Source organism: Pongo abelii, chromosome 18 (assembly GCF_028885655.2).
Source record: "Pongo abelii isolate AG06213 chromosome 18, NHGRI_mPonAbe1-v2.0_pri, whole genome shotgun sequence".
Taxonomy (NCBI): Eukaryota; Metazoa; Chordata; class Mammalia; order Primates; family Hominidae; genus Pongo; species Pongo abelii.
This window is the reverse complement of record NC_072003.2, coordinates 17443829-17462396: the sequence shown is the minus strand read 5'-3', so window position 1 is coordinate 17462396 and position 18568 is coordinate 17443829. Positions and strand designations below refer to the sequence as shown.

Sequence of the window (18568 nt, the reverse complement as noted above, 5' to 3'; positions counted from 1 at the left end):
GGAGGCCAAGGTTGGCAGATCACCTGAGGTTTAGGACTTTGAGACTAGACTGGCCAATATGGTAAAACCTTGTCTCTACTAAAAATTCAAAAAAATTAGCCGAGCGGGGTGACTGCAGTCCCAGCTACTTAGGAGGTTGAGGCAGGAGAATTACTTGAACCCGGGAAGTAGAGATTGCAGTGAGCTGAGATCATGCCACTGCATTCCAGTCTGGGTGACAAAGCAAGACTCTGTCAAAAAAAAAAAAAAATAAATAAATAAATAAAAATAAGCCGGAAATCAAATTTTAAATGTTGGGATCTAATCTAATTTTTTTTTGAAACAAAAAGTATGCCTAAAACAACAGCAATAACAACAAGCCATCTATGGGCCAAACTGTGGGTGGGGAAACCTATTTTGTACTTCTTATTTTATCCGATTGAATTGTGGTGGAGATAGGAAATTGAGACCCCAAAAAGAGTAGTAAGTTTTCCCAAAGTTGTTTAGTCAGTTGCCAGATTATGGCTTGAATTAAATTTAAATTCTTCAGCTGGGCATGGTGGTGCACACCTGTAGTATAGCTGCTTGGAGAGGCAGAGGTGGGAGGACTGCTTGAGCCCAAAAGTTCAAAGCACAGGAAGCTATGATCTTACCACCACACTTCAGTCTGGGCAACAGAGCAAGACCTCATTTCAAAAAAGAAAAAAAAAGAAAAATTTAAATTCTTCATTACAGAACAGCTGATGGTGGAGGTTTATTCTTGGGCAGGTACATCTGATCTGTTTATGTATGTATCTATGAATTTGTCTATTTGGCATGGCTCTTTAACAAAATACAGGCTTTTTTTTTTTAAGTAAAAGTAATTGAAACAAAATTTGTTTCCAAGGCTGGATAGCTCAGTGGCAAAATGCAGACTTGAACAACATCGCCTGAGTTTGAATTCAGCTCCAGAGCTTACCAGCTGTGTGATACTGGACACAGTATTTAACCCTTCTGTTCCTGAGTTTCACATCTGAAAAAGGAGATAATAAAAATAATTACAGAATGAAAGGAGATAATACACATGAGGTACTTAGAATAAAGCCTGGCACACACAACTGCAATTTGGTTGTTATCCGTGGTGGTGATGATGGTGGTGGTGGTGGTGGTGGTGATGATGGTGACAGTGGTGGTGGTGGTGGCGGCAGTGGTGATGGCAGTGATGATGGTGGTGATTGTGGTGGTGGTGATGGTGGTGGCGGAGGTGGTGGTGATGGTGGCGGTGGTGGTGGCGGTGGTGGTGATGGTGGTGGCGGAGGTGGTGGTGATGGTGGCGGTGGTGGTGATGGTGGTGGAGGTGATGGTGGTGGTGATGATGGTGGTGGAGGTGATGGTGGTGGTGATGATGGTGGTGGAGGTGATGGTGGTGGTGGTGATGGCAGTAGTAGTGATGGTGGTGATGGCGGTGGAGGTGATGGTGGTGGTGGTGATGGTGGTGGTGGTGATGGCAGTAGTAGTGATGGTGGTGATGGTGGTGGTGGTCGTGGGGGGGGTGGTGGTGGAGGTGATGGTGGTGGTGGTGATGGCGGTGGAGGTGATGGTGGTGGTGGTGATGGCGGTGGAGGTGATGGTGGTGGTGGTGATGGCGGTGGAGGTGATGGTGGTGATGGCAGTAGTAGTGATGGTGGTGATGGTGGTGGTGGTCGTGGGGGGGGTGGTGGTGGAGGTGATGGTGGTGGTGGTGATGGCGGTGGAGGTGATGGTGGTGGTGGTGATGGTGGTGGTGGTGATGGTGGTGGAGGTGATGGTGGTGATGGCAGTAGTAGTGATGGTGGTGATGGTGGTGGTGGTCGTGGGGGGGGTGGTGGTGGAGGTGATGGTGGTGGTGGTGATGGCGGTGGAGGTGATGGTGGTGGTGGTGATGGTGGTGGTGGTGATGGTGGTGGAGGTGATGGTGGTGATGGCAGTAGTAGTGATGGTGGTGATGGTGGTGGTGGTCGTGGGGGGGGTGGTGGTGGAGGTGATGGTGGTGGTGGTGATGGCGGTGGAGGTGATGGTGGTGGTGGTGATGGTGGTGGTGGTGATGGTGGTGGAGGTGATGGTGGTGATGGCAGTAGTAGTGATGGTGGTGATGGTGGTGGTGGTCGTGGGGGGGTTGGTGGTGGAGGTGATGGTGGTGGTGGTGATGGCGGTGGAGGTGATGGTGGTGGTGGTGATGGTGGTGGTGGTGATGGCAGTAGTAGTGATGGTGGTGATGGTGGTGGTGGTCGTGGGGGTGGTGGTGGTGGTGGTGATGGTGGTCGTGGTGGTGTTGATGGTGGCAGTGATATTGGTGGTGGTGGTGATGGTGGCAGTGATATTGGTGGTGGTGATGGTGGTGGTGGTGATATTGGTGGTGGTGGTGATATTGGTGGTGATGGTGATGATGGCGGTGGTGGTGATGCTGGTGGTGATGGTGATGGTGGTGATGCCAGTGATGGTGTTGGCAGTGATATTGGTGGTGGTGATGGTCATAGTGGGGAAGGTGATGGTGATGAATGAAGATGATTAGAAAGTCCTCAGTTCACAAGGTCAGAGTGATCTAGATGACACGGGGTTCTTTGGTTACAAGAGAATATCCTTCAGGGTTCCTTTAAATGGCTCTCTCCATCTTTTATACTACAGTGGGACTTGCCACAGGTTCTGGGGACTGTTAATGTGAGATGAGATGCTACATACCTTTTTGTTGTTGGTGGGGTTTTTTTGTGTGTATGCACTGTTGTGTGTGTGTGTGCGTGTGTGTGTGTGTGTGTCTGTGAGATAGGGTCTTGCTCTGTTGCCCAGGGTGTTGTACAGTGGCATGATCTCAGCTGGTTGCAACTTCCGCCTTCCAGGCTCAGGCAATCCTCCCACTTCAGCCTCCTGAGTGGCTGGGAATACAGGCACGTTCCATGCTCAGCCACTTTTTGTGTTTTTCATAGAGGCAGCATCTCACTATCTTGCCTAGGCTGGTCTCGAACTCCTGGCCTAAAGTGGTCTGCCCACTTGGCCTCCCAAAGTGCTGGGATTACAGGCATGAGCCACTGCACCTGACCTGTATGCTCCTGTTAAGAGAGCTTTATTTGCGTTTATTTATTTTGAGACAGGGTCTCTGTTGCTCAGGTGGGAGTGCAGAAGACACCACGTACCTTTATCCCTTGTTCCTCATTTCTTAGTCTTTCTGGCTACTGATCTTTTGAGTTTGCGTGTTCATCCTGAGAGGTCCTTGGATATATAGGAGCCTTGTCTGTTTCTTCAAACCCCATGGCAGCTGGTTTCATGCTCCAGGCGAGCTCCTGTCCTCTGGGGTGTGTCCTGCTGACCCCTCGCCTGTGTTTGTGTTCGCAGGACTGGAATGTCACGTGGTATACCAGCAACCCCGACTTCACCAAGTGCTTTCAGAACACGGTCCTCATGTGGGTGCCTTGTTTTTACCTCTGGGCCTGTTTCCCCTTCTACTTCCTCTATCTCTCCCGACATGACCGGGGCTACATTCAGATGACACCTCTCAACAAAACCAAAACTGTAAGTTAACGGGGGGTTTCGTTGGGGGGGGTGGGAAGGTGCACCTGGACGGGGAGTGGTGGTTGGTGACAACTGACATTTCTCTTCTACTTAGTTGGCCCTAAGTTCCTTCTTCTAGAAGGCAGAAGAATAATGTGGGAGGTGAAAACTGGAGCTCTGGAGACAAACGTGGGTACAAATCTTGGCTCTGCCACTTAGTGTTTGGCCTTGAGCAAATTTTTTAACCTCCCCAAGCCTCAGTTTCCCTGTTTATGCAACAGGAATGATAGGATTGTTCTCAAGGCGTTACTGGGAGATTATCAGCTCTTCCCCTCTTACTGAGGCGATCTCCTTTTTATTTAATTAAATATATGTATATAGATTTTTTCTGGCCAATTTTTAATTTATTTTTTGTAGAGAGGGGGGTCTTGCTGTGTTGCCCAGGCTGGTCTTGAACACCTGGCCTCAAGCAGTCCTCCTGCCTTGGTCTCCCAAAGTACTGGGATTACAGGTGTGAACCACCACGCCTGGCCCCTAATTTTTTTTTTAGGTTGGCTTTTATTTTGAAATAATTTAAAGCTATAGGAAAATTGCAATAATGGGCCAGGCGTGGTGGCTCACGCCTGTAATCCCAGCACTTTGGGAGGCCAAGGCAGGCGGAGCACAGGAGTTTGAGACCAGCCTGACCAACATGGTGAACCCTGTCTCTACTAAAAATACAAAAATGAGCTGGGTGTGGTGGCATGCGCCTGTAATCTTAGCTACTTGGGAGGCTGAGGTGGGAGGATCCCTTGAACCTAGGAGGCAGGGGTTGCAGCGAACTGAGATCGTGCCACTGCACTCTAGCCTGTGCAACAGAGCGAGACTCCTTCTCAAAAAAAAAAAAAAGTTGAAATAATGATACCAGGAACTGCTGCCTGATTTTCTCTATCCATCACTCATAGTCACTGTTTCTTGTTTTTTTGTTTTTTTGTTTTTTTTTTGACACAGGGTCTTGCTCTTTTGCCCAGGCTGGAGTGCAATGGTATGATCACAGCATACTGCAACCTCGAACTCCTGGCTCAAGTCATCCTCCTGCCTCAGCTTTTTGAGTAGCTGGTAGCTGGGACTGCAGGCATACACCACCATGCCTGGCTAATTTAAAACAATTTTTTGTAGAGACAGGGTCTCGCCTTGTTGCCCAGGCTGTTGTCAAACTCCTGGCTTCCAGTGATCCTCCTGCCTCAGCCTCCCAAAGTGCTGGTATTACAGGCATGAATCTGGCCTGTATTCACTGATTTTTTAATCTTTTGCTACATTTGTTTTATCATGAGCTTTTGCTCTCTCTCTCTCTATACGCATGCTATAATTTATTTTTTCTGAATCATTTGAGAATGGATGCACCTTGAAACGTATCCCACCCATAGAGGGCCCTCAGTAAGTACTGGTTGAATGAATGGTTGTTGTGGAGGGCTTTCTTGTGCAGTGCGCCGGAGTTGCAGCTAGAGATGAGCTGTGAGCTGAGCTCTTGAGTGTTCAGGCACCGGGGAGCATGGTGACCAGACAAACAGTCCTGTTGGAGGTAGTGGGGCGTAGCAAGCTGGTTACAGACCATCACGTGCCGGCCTGGATGCTAGCTCACCCTACCGAGGACTTGTCCTTATTCCAGAGGATATGTGCCATGTCCTAGGACTGTGGCTGATCATTTGAAGGCTGGCTGGTTCCCCTATCCCTGGGGCTGAGCTGTTTGTGCAGGCCCTGCGGGAGGTTCCAGGGCTGTCTGTTGTAGGATATGTATGTGCTTCTCTTCCAGGCCTTGGGATTTTTGCTGTGGATCGTCTGCTGGGCAGACCTCTTCTACTCTTTCTGGGAAAGAAGTCGGGGCATATTCCTGGCCCCAGTGTTTCTGGTCAGCCCAACACTCTTGGGCGTCACCATGGTAAGTAGGAGCTGGCTGTGACCCCTGGGCCATCTGCTGGGCTCAGTGGAGACCAAAAGTAGTAACTTGTAAGACTAGAATCATAGTTTTTTAAGGCAGTGATCAGCTGGAGCTGGGATATAAATGTAGCCTTTTTTTTTTTTTTTTTTTTTTTCTTAAGAGATGACATCTCGCTTTCATCCAGGCTGCAGTGGTACCATCATAGTTCACTGCAGCCTCAAACTTCTGTCCTCAAGCAATCCTTCTACCTCAGACTTATGAGTAATTGGAACTACAGATGTGTGTCACCATGCCCAGCTTATTTTTGGCTAATTTTAAAATTTTCTGTAGAAATGGGATCTCACTGGTTATCTAGGCTGGTCTTAAACTCCTGGCCTCAAGTGATCCTTCCAGAGCACTGGCATTATAAGCATGAGCCACTGTTACCAGCCCCAGCTGCAGTCTTTGGATGGGGCATGTGTTGTCCAGTTTGCCACAGTCCCCACCATGCCCTATTGTCTTCCCTGCCACTGATTGAGTGGCAGTTGCCACCTTTTGTTGCGTTTGCCATACTTTGCTCTTGTATTGGCTACTTTGGTCACTTATATACTAACTGCCTGGGGTCTAATGGCCTTGCGTTTTCACTATCTGGTGCAGGCGGTGGGTTGCTAAGCTAAATAGGAAACTGCTCTGTCCCAGGGGGATACACAACTTAGTGAGTGATAGAGACAAGGAAACAACTATTAATTACAGCTGACGTGTATTGAGCACTTACTATGTATGTACCTGGCAGTATTCTTGGTGTTTCACGTGTCTTGAAATTCATTGAATCTTCACAACAACCCTGTGAGATGGGTACTGCTTTGTTCCCATCTTACAGGTGAGGAAACAAGGCACAGAGAGGTTAAGTGTCCTGCTCAAGGTCACACCGCTAATGTGCAGCTGAGTCAGGGGTGGGACCCCAGACGCCATGCTTTTAGCCCCCACAACCTGCAGCTTCTGAGCCCTGATCAGACAGTTCTTGGAGAGTGTAGCCCTTGAGTATTGTAAAAAGAGGGGGGAGGCTGGGCATGGTGGCTCATGCCTGTAATCCCAGCACTTTGGGAGGCTGAGGCGGGAGAATCACTTGAGGTTGGGAGTTTGAGACCAGTGTAGCCAACATGGCAAAACCTCGTTTCTACTAAAAATAAAAAAATTAGCCAGTGTGGTGGCACACGCCTATAGTCCTAGCTACTCAAGAGGCTGAGGCAGGAGAATTGCTTGAACCCGGGAAGTGGAGGCTGCAGTAAGCCGAGATCACGCCACTGTGCTCCAGTCTGGGGGACAGAGTGAGACCTCATCTCAAAAAAGAAAAAAAAAAAGGAAAGAACAAGTTTAAGGCAGGACATTCTGAGCAGGGTGAACAGCGTGTCCAGGGAGGGGTGGAAGGTTAAGGGGACTATGCAGGCAGGGAGGACAAGGTGTTCGGTGAAGGAACACGGTGTGAGGGTTGAGGGGATAGAGTGCATATGACAGAGGGGTCAGGAAAGACAACGTGGAGCCAGATTGCCAAGGACCATGAATCTTTATTTTCTAAATTAATTTTTCATTTTTTTGAATTTTAGAGTCAGAGTCATATTCTGTTGCCCAGGCTGGACTTCACTGGCGTGAGATCACAGCTCACTGCAGGCTTGAACTCCTGGGCTCAAATGATCCTTCTGCCTCAGCCTCCCAAGTAGCCGGGAGTGTAGACATGCACCAACATGCCCATCTAAATTTATTTTTTATTTTTTTATTTTTCCCCCCGAGATGGAGTGTCGCTCTTGTTGCCCAGGCTGGAATGTAATGGCGTGATCTTGAGTTGCCGCAACCTCCGCCTCCTGGATTCAAGCGATTCTTCTGCCTCAGCCTTCCGAGAAGCTGGGATGCATGCGCCACCACGCCCGGCTAATTTTGTATTTTTAGTAGAGATGGGATTTCACCATTTTGGCCAGGCTGGTCTCGAACTCCTGACCTCAGGTGATCCACCCACCTAGGCCTCCCAAAGTGCTGGGATTACAGGCATGAGCCACCACCCCCGGCCAATTTGTTGTTTTTGTAGAGACAGGGTCTCCCTATGTTCCCCAGGCTGGCCTCAAACTCCTTGTCTCAAGTGATCCTCCTGCCTGGGCCCCCCAAAGTGCTAGGATTATAGGTGTGAGCCACCATGCCTGGCCCAGACCATGATTCTATATAGCACACATATGTGCTGTCCACTCTCTGCCGGAAACTGTCCTAATCCCTTTATTTATTAACCCTTTTACATTGTAAATAAGATAAGCAAACTGTGGTACAGAGAGGAGAAGGACTGGCCCAAGGTCACCTGGTCAGTAAGTGGTAGGGCCAGCTTCCAGTCTAGGCCCCAGCGTGTAGCCTGGTGCCTGTGGGGCTCTCTCTGCTTCACGCCTGGCTCTCCTGCTGGGTTTGATTCCCCTTTGTGTCCTCAGAGCCTGGCCCTGTGCCTGGCATGCAGTAAGCGTTCCATAAATGCATGGAGGGAATGAGAGAGTAAAGGGCTTTGCTTTGTACTGAATTCAGGTCTTGGGCTCCGCGTCTGACAGCAGGGTATTAGAGTGGATTTTTTTTTTTTTTTCAATTTCACTATAAAAGAGACAGGGTCTTTCCATGTTGCCCAGGCTAGTCTTAAACTCCCGGGCCCAAGTGATCCCCCTGCCTTGGCCTCCTAAAGTGGTGGGATTACAGGCATGAGCCACCATACGTGGTCAGCTGTTTTGACTTGAGTAGGTCGTCCTCCCTTAACTTTCCTTGTTCCTAGTCTTTTTTTTTTTTCCTTTGAGGCAGAGTTTCGCTCTTTTTTCCTAGGCTGGTGCGCAGTGGCGCGATCTTGGCTCACTGCAACCTCTGACTACCGGGTTCAAGTGATTCTCCTGCCTCAGCCTCCCCAATAACTGGGATTACAGGCACGTGCCACCAAACCTGGCTAATTTTTGTATTTTTAGTAGAGACGGGGTTTCACCATGTTGGCCAGGCTGGTCTCAAACTCCTGACCTCAGGTGATCCATGTGCCTCGGCCTCCCAAAGTGCTGGTATTACAGGCGTAAGCCACTGTGCCTGGCTGTTCCTGGTCTTTTGATTGTTCATTTATGCCTCTGTCACCCTGGGGGAAACGGGGGTGATAGTCTGAGGGTTGGGGCTTTTGACCCCTCAGGGGACTCTGAGCTGGGCTGGCCAAGAGGTGAACTGGCCTATGAGATCCTCAGCCTCTCTTTATCCACCTGAGATCTCTGGGATGGAATGGAGGACCAGCTCAGCTGTGAATGTGTCAGAAACATTCTGACTACATCCCAGGGAACCAGAGTATGCAGGCACTGGGAATATGGGACAGGATGCAGCCAGCACATTTTTTTTTTTTTTTTTTTTTCCTTTAAGATGGAGTCTCACTCTGTTGCCCAGGCTGGAATGCAGTAGCGCAATCTCAGCTCACTGTAGCCTCCGCCTTCCAGGTTCAAGTGATTCTCCTGCCTCAGCTTCCCAGCTAGCTGTGACTAAAGGCGCACACCACCATGTGTGGTTAATTTTTGTATTTTTAGTAGAGACAGGGTTTCACCATGTTGGCCAGGCTGGTCTCAAACTCCTGACCTCAAGTGATCTGCCCGCCTTGGCCTCCCAAAGTGCTGGGATTACAGGCATGAGCCACTGCACCCAGCTGATTTTTTTTTTTTTTAATTTTTTATCCCTACTCTGTATCAAGTGTTGGAGACACAAGCATATAGTCTAGCTGTGCAAACAGACATTAAACAAATGATTCCTCAAAAAGGCAGAAAGTGTTTAAATGTCTGCAGAATGCTGTGTGAGGGTGAAGGTAGGGGAGCTTGCTTTGGTCTGGGGGATAGCCAGGCTTCTCTGAGGGAGGGATGGTGGAGCTGAAGCCTGAGAATGAGCAGGTTGTTAAAAAGCTTAAGGGGCTGAAGGCAGAGGACCAGCTGGGGAGAAAAGCACATGTAAAGTCCTGGGGGTCACAGGGAAAACTTGAGGGTTCTGTGTGGCTGGAGCAGAGATGGCCGAGGTGGAGAGCAGGGGCGATGGGGCAGAGGCTGACCCTGGGAACGTTGAGCATCAGGGCAAGTAGGTTTTGTTTTTCATTCCGGGTACTCTGCCTGTTCTTTTAAATAAAGTTTTATTGGCATGAAGCCATGTCCATTCATTTATATCTTGTCTATTGCCACTTTCACACTGCAGTGGCAAAGCTGAGTAGTTTTGATGTAGAGTCTATGGCCCATGAAGTCCAAAATACTTATTACGTGGTCCATTAAGAAATAATGTGGCTGGGAGCAGTGGCTCACACCTGTAATCCCAGCACCTTGGAAGGCCAAGGCAAGTGGATCACCCGAGGTCAGGAGTTTGAGACCAGCCTGGCCAACATGGTGAAACCCCGGCTCTACTAAAAATACAAAAATTAGCTAGGCGTGGTGGTGGGCACCTGTAGTCCCAGCTACTTGGGAGGCTGAGGCAGGAGAATCACTTGAACCTGGGAGGCGGAGGTTGCAGTGAGCTGAGATTGCGCCACTGCACTCTAGCCTGGGTGACAAGAATGAAACTCTGTCTCAAAAAAAAAAAAAAAAAATAACCAACAACTTCTGTCATGTGCTTCTCTCCTCAGCTGCTTGCTACCTTTTTAATTCAGCTGGAGAGGAGGAAGGGAGTTCAGTCTTCAGGGATCATGCTCACTTTCTGGCTGGTAGCCCTACTGTGTGCCCTAGCCATCCTGAGATCCAAAATTATGACAGCCTTAAAAGAGGTAAGTGGCAGTCTTGTTCCTCATCTTCCTTCAGTGGCCCAGTGGGGAGAGATGCTGGGTCCCTCTGGCTTGTGTAGAAGTCATGCGTTGCCATGGGAACCAGGGGATGGGTAGCCACATGCACCTAGCTTATCCCTTGGTGACTTGCCTACCCCACCAAATCCTCACTAAGTCAGCCCCAGCCTTTTTTCTAGCACCTCCTTTCCCCAGGGCCTGAGTTGTCTGTGTTGCTCCAAGGGGCTCCCATGGGACCTCCAATGGCCGGAGCTGTGGGCCGATGCCAGGCTGGCCCCATCAGCAGGAAACAGCAAGATAGGCGGCTCCAAATTTTGCCAGGCAGGGATGGAGCTGAGCTGGGAACGGTGTTTGCAGAGTGACTGTTCCCCTGGGGGACCCTAGGCTTGTCCTCACGTTACCTTTGTCCCATCAGTTGCTGCTCTGGCTGGAGAAGTTGTTTACATTGGCTGCCGTGTGCTGCTCCTAGGAATTCTGAGGAGTGTGCACTTTTTTTTTTTTTTTTTTTTTTTTTGCTGTTGTTGTTCAGGTGGAGTCTCGCTGTGTCGGCAGGCTGGAGTGCAGTGGCATGATCTAGGCTCACTGTAACTTCTACCTCCTGTGTTCAAGCGATTCTCCTGCCTCAGCCTCCCGAATAGCTGGGACCACAGGCACGTGCCACCATGCCCAGCTAATTTTTGTATTTTTAGTAGAGACGGGGTTTCACCATGTTGGCCAGGATGGTCTCGATCACTTGACCTCATGATCCACCCGCCTCGGCCTCCCAGAGTGTTGGGATTACAGGCGTGAGCCACCAAGCCTGACCTGGAGTGTGTGCTTTTAGAATAACCTGCTGTTCCTGCCGTCTTGGAGCTAATTAGAGACTGGTGTGAGGCAAAGGAAGGAAAAGAAGCTGAACATTTGACTATTGAGTGCCTACATATTATCTATCGTGAGTGATAGCAGCTGATGCTGATTGAGTTCATGTTTTCAAAGTGCCTCACAGGGGACTGTGTATGTGTCACGAATAATCTTCCTGACCTTTTGCAGTGACTTGGACAGAATTTCTCAGCCTCAGCACTAATCGACATTTTGGATTGGAGACTCCTTGGTTGTAGGGGCTGTCCTGTGCTTTATAGACATTTAGGGGCGTCCCTGGCTTCCCCTGACTGGGTGCCGTAACACTCCCAAGTTACGACAAACAAGATTTCCCCAGACACTGCCAGATGTTTCCTGGGAGGCAGAATCACCCCTGGTTAAGAACCACCGGTGGTTTATAGGTGGGGAAACTGAGGCACAGAAAGGTTAAATAAGTTGACAAGATCCCACAGCCAGTGTGAGAGAGCCAGGCCTTGATACAGCTTTGTTTCACTCCCAACCCCTGTCTTCCTCCCGTCAGGCAGCGGTGAGCAGTGAGACTACCGGTGATGGAGCCGGCTTTCTGCCGTTACATCCCATGGGGAGCTGGGAGCCCCTGGGGAGCCTGTGATGTCCCTGCGGCTGAGTGGGTGCACCTTCCATGGTGCCGTCTGCCCTCTGGGTTTCTGCCACCTGCTCTCAGAGTATGATCTTGTTTTTTTTTTTTTTTTTTTTTTTTTTTCCCGAGATGGAGTTTCTCTCTGTCACACAGGCTGGAATGCAGTGGTGCGATTTCGGCTCACTGCAGCCTCTGCCTCCTGGGTTCAAGTGATTCTCCTGTCTCAGCCTCCTGAGTAGCTGGGATTACAGTTGCCCGCCACCACATCTGGCTAATTTTTGTATTTTCAGTAGAGATGGGGTTTCACCATGTTGACCAGGCTGGTCTCCAACTCTTGACCTCAGGTGATCCGCGTGTCTCGGCCTCCAAAAGTGCTAGGATTACAGGCATGAGCCACCACACCCAGCCACAGAATGTGATCTTTTTCCTCCTTCCTTCCCCACCACGCAGGATGCCCAGGTGGACCTGTTTCGTGACATCACTTTCTACGTCTACTTTTCCCTCTTACTCGTTCAGCTCGTCTTGTCCTGTTTCTCAGATCGCTCACCCCTGTTCTCGGAAACCATCCACGACCCTGTAAGTGTGACCACAGACAAGTGTGTGTGCGTGTGTGTGTGAGTGTGAGAGAGATGCGTGACACAGTACCAGCTAACATTTCTTAGATCCATCCAGGATCTCGTTCCAGCCTCCCTCAACCCCTGGTACAGGGAATATCATCCCGCCTACTTTACAGATGGAAAAACTGAGGCTTAGATGTGACTGGGGGAGCTGAAGGAGAGAATCTGCTTTGTTGTTGATGAACTGCTATCTTCCAGGCCTGTAGGTTTCTCACTTGGCATGGTGATTTTGGAAAATGTGAGCAGATAGTTACAAATCAGGTATTTTTTATGAATTCTAGCTGTCCAGATGTTCTGGAAAAGTGAAGTTCTGACAGATTAGGCCTATAATCCTACAGGGCAGAGCTGAGGAGTTGCTGGAGTCCCCACCACTCCCTATTGTATTATACTGGCATGCTTTCCTTACTTGTGGCAAGTGCCTGGCCCCTGAGGGATTTGAGTTTGAGACCCTTGGTCTGTTTTGTCAGTTTCAGAGAAATTCTGTAAATATGGAAACTTATCAGTGAGGAGTGTAGAGATGGCCACCGTTTCTGCTAGTAGAACAAAAGGGAACACTTTATTAATTTCCCTTAATTCTTTTCTTTCTTCTTTTTTTGAGACAGAGTTTTGCTCTGTTGCCTAGGCTGGAGTGCAGTGGTGTGGTCTTGGCTCACTGTAGCCTTGACCTCCTGGGCTCAAGCAATCTTCCTACCTCAGCCTTCTGAGTAGCTGGAATTACAGGCACACACCACCATGCCTGGCTAATTCTTTTTCTTTCTTCAACTTTTATTTTAAGTTCCAGGGTACATGTACAGGACGTGCAAGTTTGTTACATAGGTAGATGTGTGCCATGGTGATTTGCTGCACTGATCAACCCATCATCTAAGAATCAAGCCCAGGTTCCATTAGCTATTCCTCCTGATGCTCTCCCTCCACCTGCTCCCCAACTTGGCTTACTTTTAATTAATTAATAATTAAAGATGGGGAGATGGGGTATTACTATGTTGCCCAGGCTGGTCTCAAACCCCTGGGCTCAAGCGATCCTCTTGCCTTGGCCTCTCAAAGTGCTGGGATTACAGGTGTGAGTCACCATGCCTGGCCTATTCTTTATTTTTTTTTAATAGAGATGGGATCTTGCTGTGTTGCCCAGGCTCATGTGCAGCTTTTGATAAGAGAGATCTGGGAAGGCCTGACCAGAAAACTGCATGTAAGCAGAGACCTAGAGGGGTGAGGTAGTGGGTGGAGCAAACACCTGGAGGAAGAGTGTTCCAGGCAGAGGGGAACAAGTGCAAGGGTCCTGGGGTGGGGAGGTGTGGAGAGAACAGCAAGAAAAGCCAGCACAGCCAGAGAAGGCTAAGAGACGGTGGGTGCCTGAGAGGTGGGAGAGTCTCCTTGTGAGCCAGATGAGCTGTTTGGGTTTTATTGTGAGTATGGCAGGGAGGCCTTGGAGCACCTATTTAATGCTGATTCATGGCTAGTCAGCTGGTATTGGGCAGATTGCAGTGGGAGCACTTTTCACCTCTGTGGTTCTGTTGGGTTTGGTCTAAACCTCTGTGAGGGGCAGAGGCTCGCCTTGTGGGTGACAAAAGGGCTTGGTGGGCTTCAGTATGGAGGAGGAGGTTGATGATAACTAAGAGATTTTAGAAACCTATGTCCCAGGCCGGGTGTGGTGGCTCACACCTGTAGTGCCAGCACTTTGGGAAGCTGAGGCAGGCAGATCAGTTGAGTTCAGGAGTTCGAGACCAGCTTAGACAACATGGTGAAATGCCATCTCTGCTAAAAATACAAAAATTAGCCAGGCATGGTGGCGCATGCTTGTAATCCCAGCTAGTTGGGAGGCTGAGGCAGGAGAATCACTTAATCCTGGGAGGCGGAGGTTGCAGTGAGCAGAGATCACACCACTGCACTCCAACCAGGGTGACAGAATGAGACTCTGTCTCAAAAAAAAAAAGAAAAGAAAAAAGAAATGCATGTCCCAGTGTATGTTCTGAGGAGTCCCGTGTTGGTATTTCCTTGCCCAAAGAGGAGCTGGGTTGGAGAAATGAGCAAGTGCATGCATCTGTGTATGTATTCCTGTGCATCTCTGTGCACGTGTATGTATGCATGTGCTTGCTCATGTGTCTCGGTAGTCATAGGCATGTATATGCATGTATGTGCTTATATGAATGTGTGCTTGTGTGTTTATGTTCATGTATGTGTGTATGTGTCTTTGTGTTGTGTGTGCTTGCATATGTATAAAGTTCACAAAGGCAATGGTGACTCATGCCTGTAATCCCAGCACTTTGAAAGGCCAAGGCTAGAGGATCGCTTGAGCCCAGGGGTCACCCCATTTTGGATCCCTGGCTGGTGCCTGACACAGAAGAGAGGGGCTCATGAGTCAGTGGCTGTTGTATGTATTGTGTATCAGTGTGTGTAAGTGTGTGGCAGTCGAGTGTCCCTGTTTGTCAAATGTTGGGCTATTCTTTTTTGTCTTTTGTTTGTTTGTTTGTTTGTTTTAGATGGATTCTTGCTCTTGTTGCCCAGGCTGGAATGCAGTGGCACGATCTCAGCCCACTGCAACCCTGCCTCCTGGGTTCAAGCGATTCTTCTGCTTCAGCCTCCTGAGACGCCGGGATTACAGGCGCCCATCACCATGCTTGACTAATTTTTGTATTTTTAGTAGAGACGGGGCTTCACCATCTTGGCCAGGCTACTCTTGAACTCCTGACCTCAGGCGACCCACCCGCCTTGGCCTCCCAAAGTGTTGAGATTACAGGTGTTGAGCCACCGCGTCTGGCCGAGCCATTCTTTAGAACTGGGATTTATACAAAACAAGTCACACCTCACCTGGGTGGCTGCAGACCTTGGATTGCTCAGGGTAAACAGAGTCTGGTTGGGGCTGCCTGGCTGGCGTGGGGATCACCTGACCCATCAAGCTTCCTCTGGGAGCCTGGGAAGAGCTCTCTTGCCATGGCTGGTTCTGGAAGCTTTTTGAAGGAGGGACTTTCTGATTTCTGATCTCCCTTGGGAATCTGGATAAATTCCCTTTCACTTCTCCCCTGGGCGTGTGTGTACCAGGGTGACTCACAGAGCTGACTTGGACCTTTTTTTGTGCTTTCTGCATTCCTGGCAACCTGGGCCTGGGATTTGCTCTGCCACCCTGGGTGACATGAAGCTCTCAGCTCTGGCGGCTAAAAGGCTGCACTGTTGTGGGGCTGGGACACCCTGACTCTTCTCCCCAGTCATTGTTTTCTGTTTCTGTCTCATCTCCCCCGGCTCCTCCTGTGTCATTGCTGGTCTTCCAAGATGGTGGAAGACACTGTGGTTTGTCTCTTTGGAGTCTCGCTCTGTCGCCAAGGCTGTAGTGCAGTGGCATGATCTTGGCTCTGCAGCCTCCGCCTCCCAGGTTCAAGCAATTCTCCTGCCTCAGCCTCGTGAGTAACTGGGACTACAGGCGCACACCACCATGCCCAGCTAGTTTTTGTATTTTTAGTAGAGATGGGGTTTCACCATGTTGGCCAGGCTGGTCTCAATCTCCTGACTTCAAGCGATCCGCCCACTTTGGCCTCCCAAAGTGCTGGGATTACAGGCCTGAGCCACCGTGCCCGGCTGTGGTCTGCCTCTTGTGCAGTGAGATCCAGCAGGGTGTCAAATGTGGGTGTGCAGGCTGCTGCATTTCTGACATTTGTGCACCTGTCCGGGAGAGAACACTTTGATTGGCTGACACTCTCTGTCCAGGAAGCCTGAACTTCCCTTTGGGTTCCTGTTCAGGAACCCCATGGGGTTGCCATTTACCTTTTTGCAGATTAGAGTTTAGACCAGGAGTTAGCCAGTAGCCCATGGGCTGAATCTGGCCTGCTGCCTCTTTTTGTAAATAAAGTTTTATTGGAACACAGCCACTCGCGTTCATCACATAGTGTCTACAGGTGTCTGGAGCTGCAGCAGTGGAGTTGTGTAGTTGCTACAGAGACTGTAGCACCCGCAAAGTCTAAGATACCTACCATCTGGCCCTTTACAGAAGAAGTTTGTCCACCGCTGGTCTAAGCATGTCTTTAGCTCTGATGACTTTTTAGCTTCCTTTTTTGTCCCCTTTCCATTTTCAGGCATTCTTTCTTCCTATGCGAGGCAAGGACGGGAATCAACATTTATTAGATGCTTGCTGTGTACTGACTAGCACTATGCTAAGTTCTTTATATGCATGTCTCACTTGACTCACAGCAGTCCTGGTGAACTTGGTACTATTTTTCTCATTTTACAGACAAACTGAATCGTAGACATAAGTGCCTTGCTCAGTGTGAGTAGTAGAGCAGAGATTCGAACTCACGATTGGCTGTTCTGCACAATCATGTCACTTCTCTTGGTTGTAACTGCTGAACGGGAGGGTCTTGGCTAAATAATGGCTTTGTGTTAGACTAGAGGCTTCACATGGCAGTATCCACCTTGTAACCTCAGTGCCTAAGACACAGCCAGGCACACGGTGGGCCTTTAGTGGTAATTTTATTGTTGTGTTAAATGGGGAGGTGCTCAGTACATGTGGCACATATATTATGTCTTGCATAAGGGTGAAGTGTGCATGAGGCCTCACAGGACATCAGATTAAGCTGCTTCTCTGCCTTCATCCTGTTCAAGTATTACCAGCAGAAAGAGGAAGGGGACTGATGTATGCACAGATGTTCTGAAGGCTTGGCATGGTGTCAAGAGCCTTATTTTCTTTTTTAAAATGTTGCATTTTGGGGGGTTAAATATATGTAACCTAAGATTCGCTGTTTTAACCATTTTAAGTGTGCAATTCGGTGATGCTAAGTGCTTTTAAAAATCTTGTTCAAGGCCGGGTGTGGTGGCTCACACCTGTAAACCCAGCACTTTGGGAGGCCGAGACAGGTAGATCACCTGAGGTCAGGAGTTTGAGACCAGCCCGACCAACATGGTGAAATCCCATCTCTACTAAAAATACAAAAATTAGCTGTGCATGGTGTCGAGCACTTGTGATCCCCGCTATTTAGGAGGCAGAGGCAGGAGAATTGCTTGTACCCGGGAGGCAGAGGTTGCAGTGAGCCGAGATCGCTCCAGTCTGGGCAACAGACTGAGACCCTGTCTCAAACAAACAAACATAATAACCACATAACTACCTAGCAACATAGCCTAGCAATTGAGATGGGGGCAAGGAAGTGTAGGAACCAGGTCCTGTGAGAATCAGCTAGACTCGTGGCTTTGGTCTCGGTGCTCTTCCTTTGGGGACCTCAGCAGCCCCTTCTTGAAAACGGTTTGCAACTTGATTTGTTGTTGGCTTCACCTCCTCTCTCTGTCCCAGACCTGAGCCCTGTGATCTGGGGAGGAGGACAACAGGACACCCTCTTTGCTTGTCTTCCCATCACTCTCAGGGATTGAATCACAGTGGAGCCAGGAAGATGGGGAGAGTCCAGGCTTGCTGCTGTCCCATCCTCAGAGCAGCAGCAGGCTATCCATCACCTGTCGCCTGTCCTCAGAGTGATCAGCCAAGGCCTGGGGCAGCTGGGGTCAGGTCAGGTGGGGCCTGGGTGGGAGCTGGCAGAGCCAGCTCCTCCAGGCCACTTCGTGCTGAGTCACTGAGTCGGCCAATCCTCCCCAGCTGGCCCTGCTCCCACTGCATGACTCGGATGTCTATTCCAGCCCTGGCTGCTTGGTGGGGCTCCTCCCATCTGTCCTTCTGGCTCTGGGGCTGCCGAGGCTTTTGGGAGCCTGGGCAGGGCTGACCAAGACTGCTAGGGCTCCGGCCGGACCCCAGTCTCCTGCCTTTTTTCTCATTGGCACTGAGTCTGTGGTTTAGGTTTGGGGGAGGAGGATCTTGTAGATAAGGGGATCAAGGCCAAAGGAGATCATTTATTAGGTCCCAGCTGAAAGCAGAGGTCCTTGGACCAGTTGGAACAGCTCGATACCCCCGGAAGTTTGCTAGAAATGCTGGGTCTCAGGCCTCATCCGAAACCTACCAAGTCAAACTCATTTTAACAAGATCTCCAGGTAGTTCAGGGTTGCAAATCACTGGTTTGGAACATTCAGTGAAAGCTACTCAGCTCATTTGCAGTAAGAGGTATTTTTAGTCCTGTCTGTACAATATGTAATATTTCCCCCCCCGTATTTTACTATGAACATTTTTAAACCTACAGAAAAGTTGAAAGAATTCTACAGTGAGCAGTCGTAGAGTTGGTACCTAGAACCACAGTTAACATTTTGCTAAACTTGCTTTGTCACATATCTGTCTGTCTAACCAGATAGCTAATCAGCCAGCCAACCGGCTACTTTTGTTTTCTTTTTTGTTTTTGAGATAGGGTCTCACTCTGTCTCACAGACTAGAGTGCAGTGGTGCGATCATAGCTCACTGCAGCCTCCAA

At 49.4% G+C, this 18568-nt stretch overlaps 1 protein-coding gene across 12 annotated transcripts in view; it reads left to right on the top strand.

Annotated features, from left to right (window-relative positions):
• ABCC1 (ATP binding cassette subfamily C member 1 (ABCC1 blood group)) overlaps positions 1-18568 on the top strand; it is a 192968-nt gene that overhangs the window by 54557 nt on the left and 119843 nt on the right. For 11 of the 12 annotated variants that reach the window (XM_054533507.2, XM_054533513.2, XM_054533512.2 and 8 more), the window contains exons 2-5: positions 3325-3501; positions 5273-5398; positions 10017-10154; positions 12076-12201. In XM_054533507.2, the coding sequence (XP_054389482.1) occupies positions 3325-3501; positions 5273-5398; positions 10017-10154; positions 12076-12201 (567 nt within the window). Of the gene's footprint in view, positions 1-3324; positions 3502-3595; positions 3670-5272; positions 5399-10016; positions 10155-12075; positions 12202-18568 lie in introns of those variants that run through there. The other variant, XM_054533511.2, reaches the window with a different exon arrangement.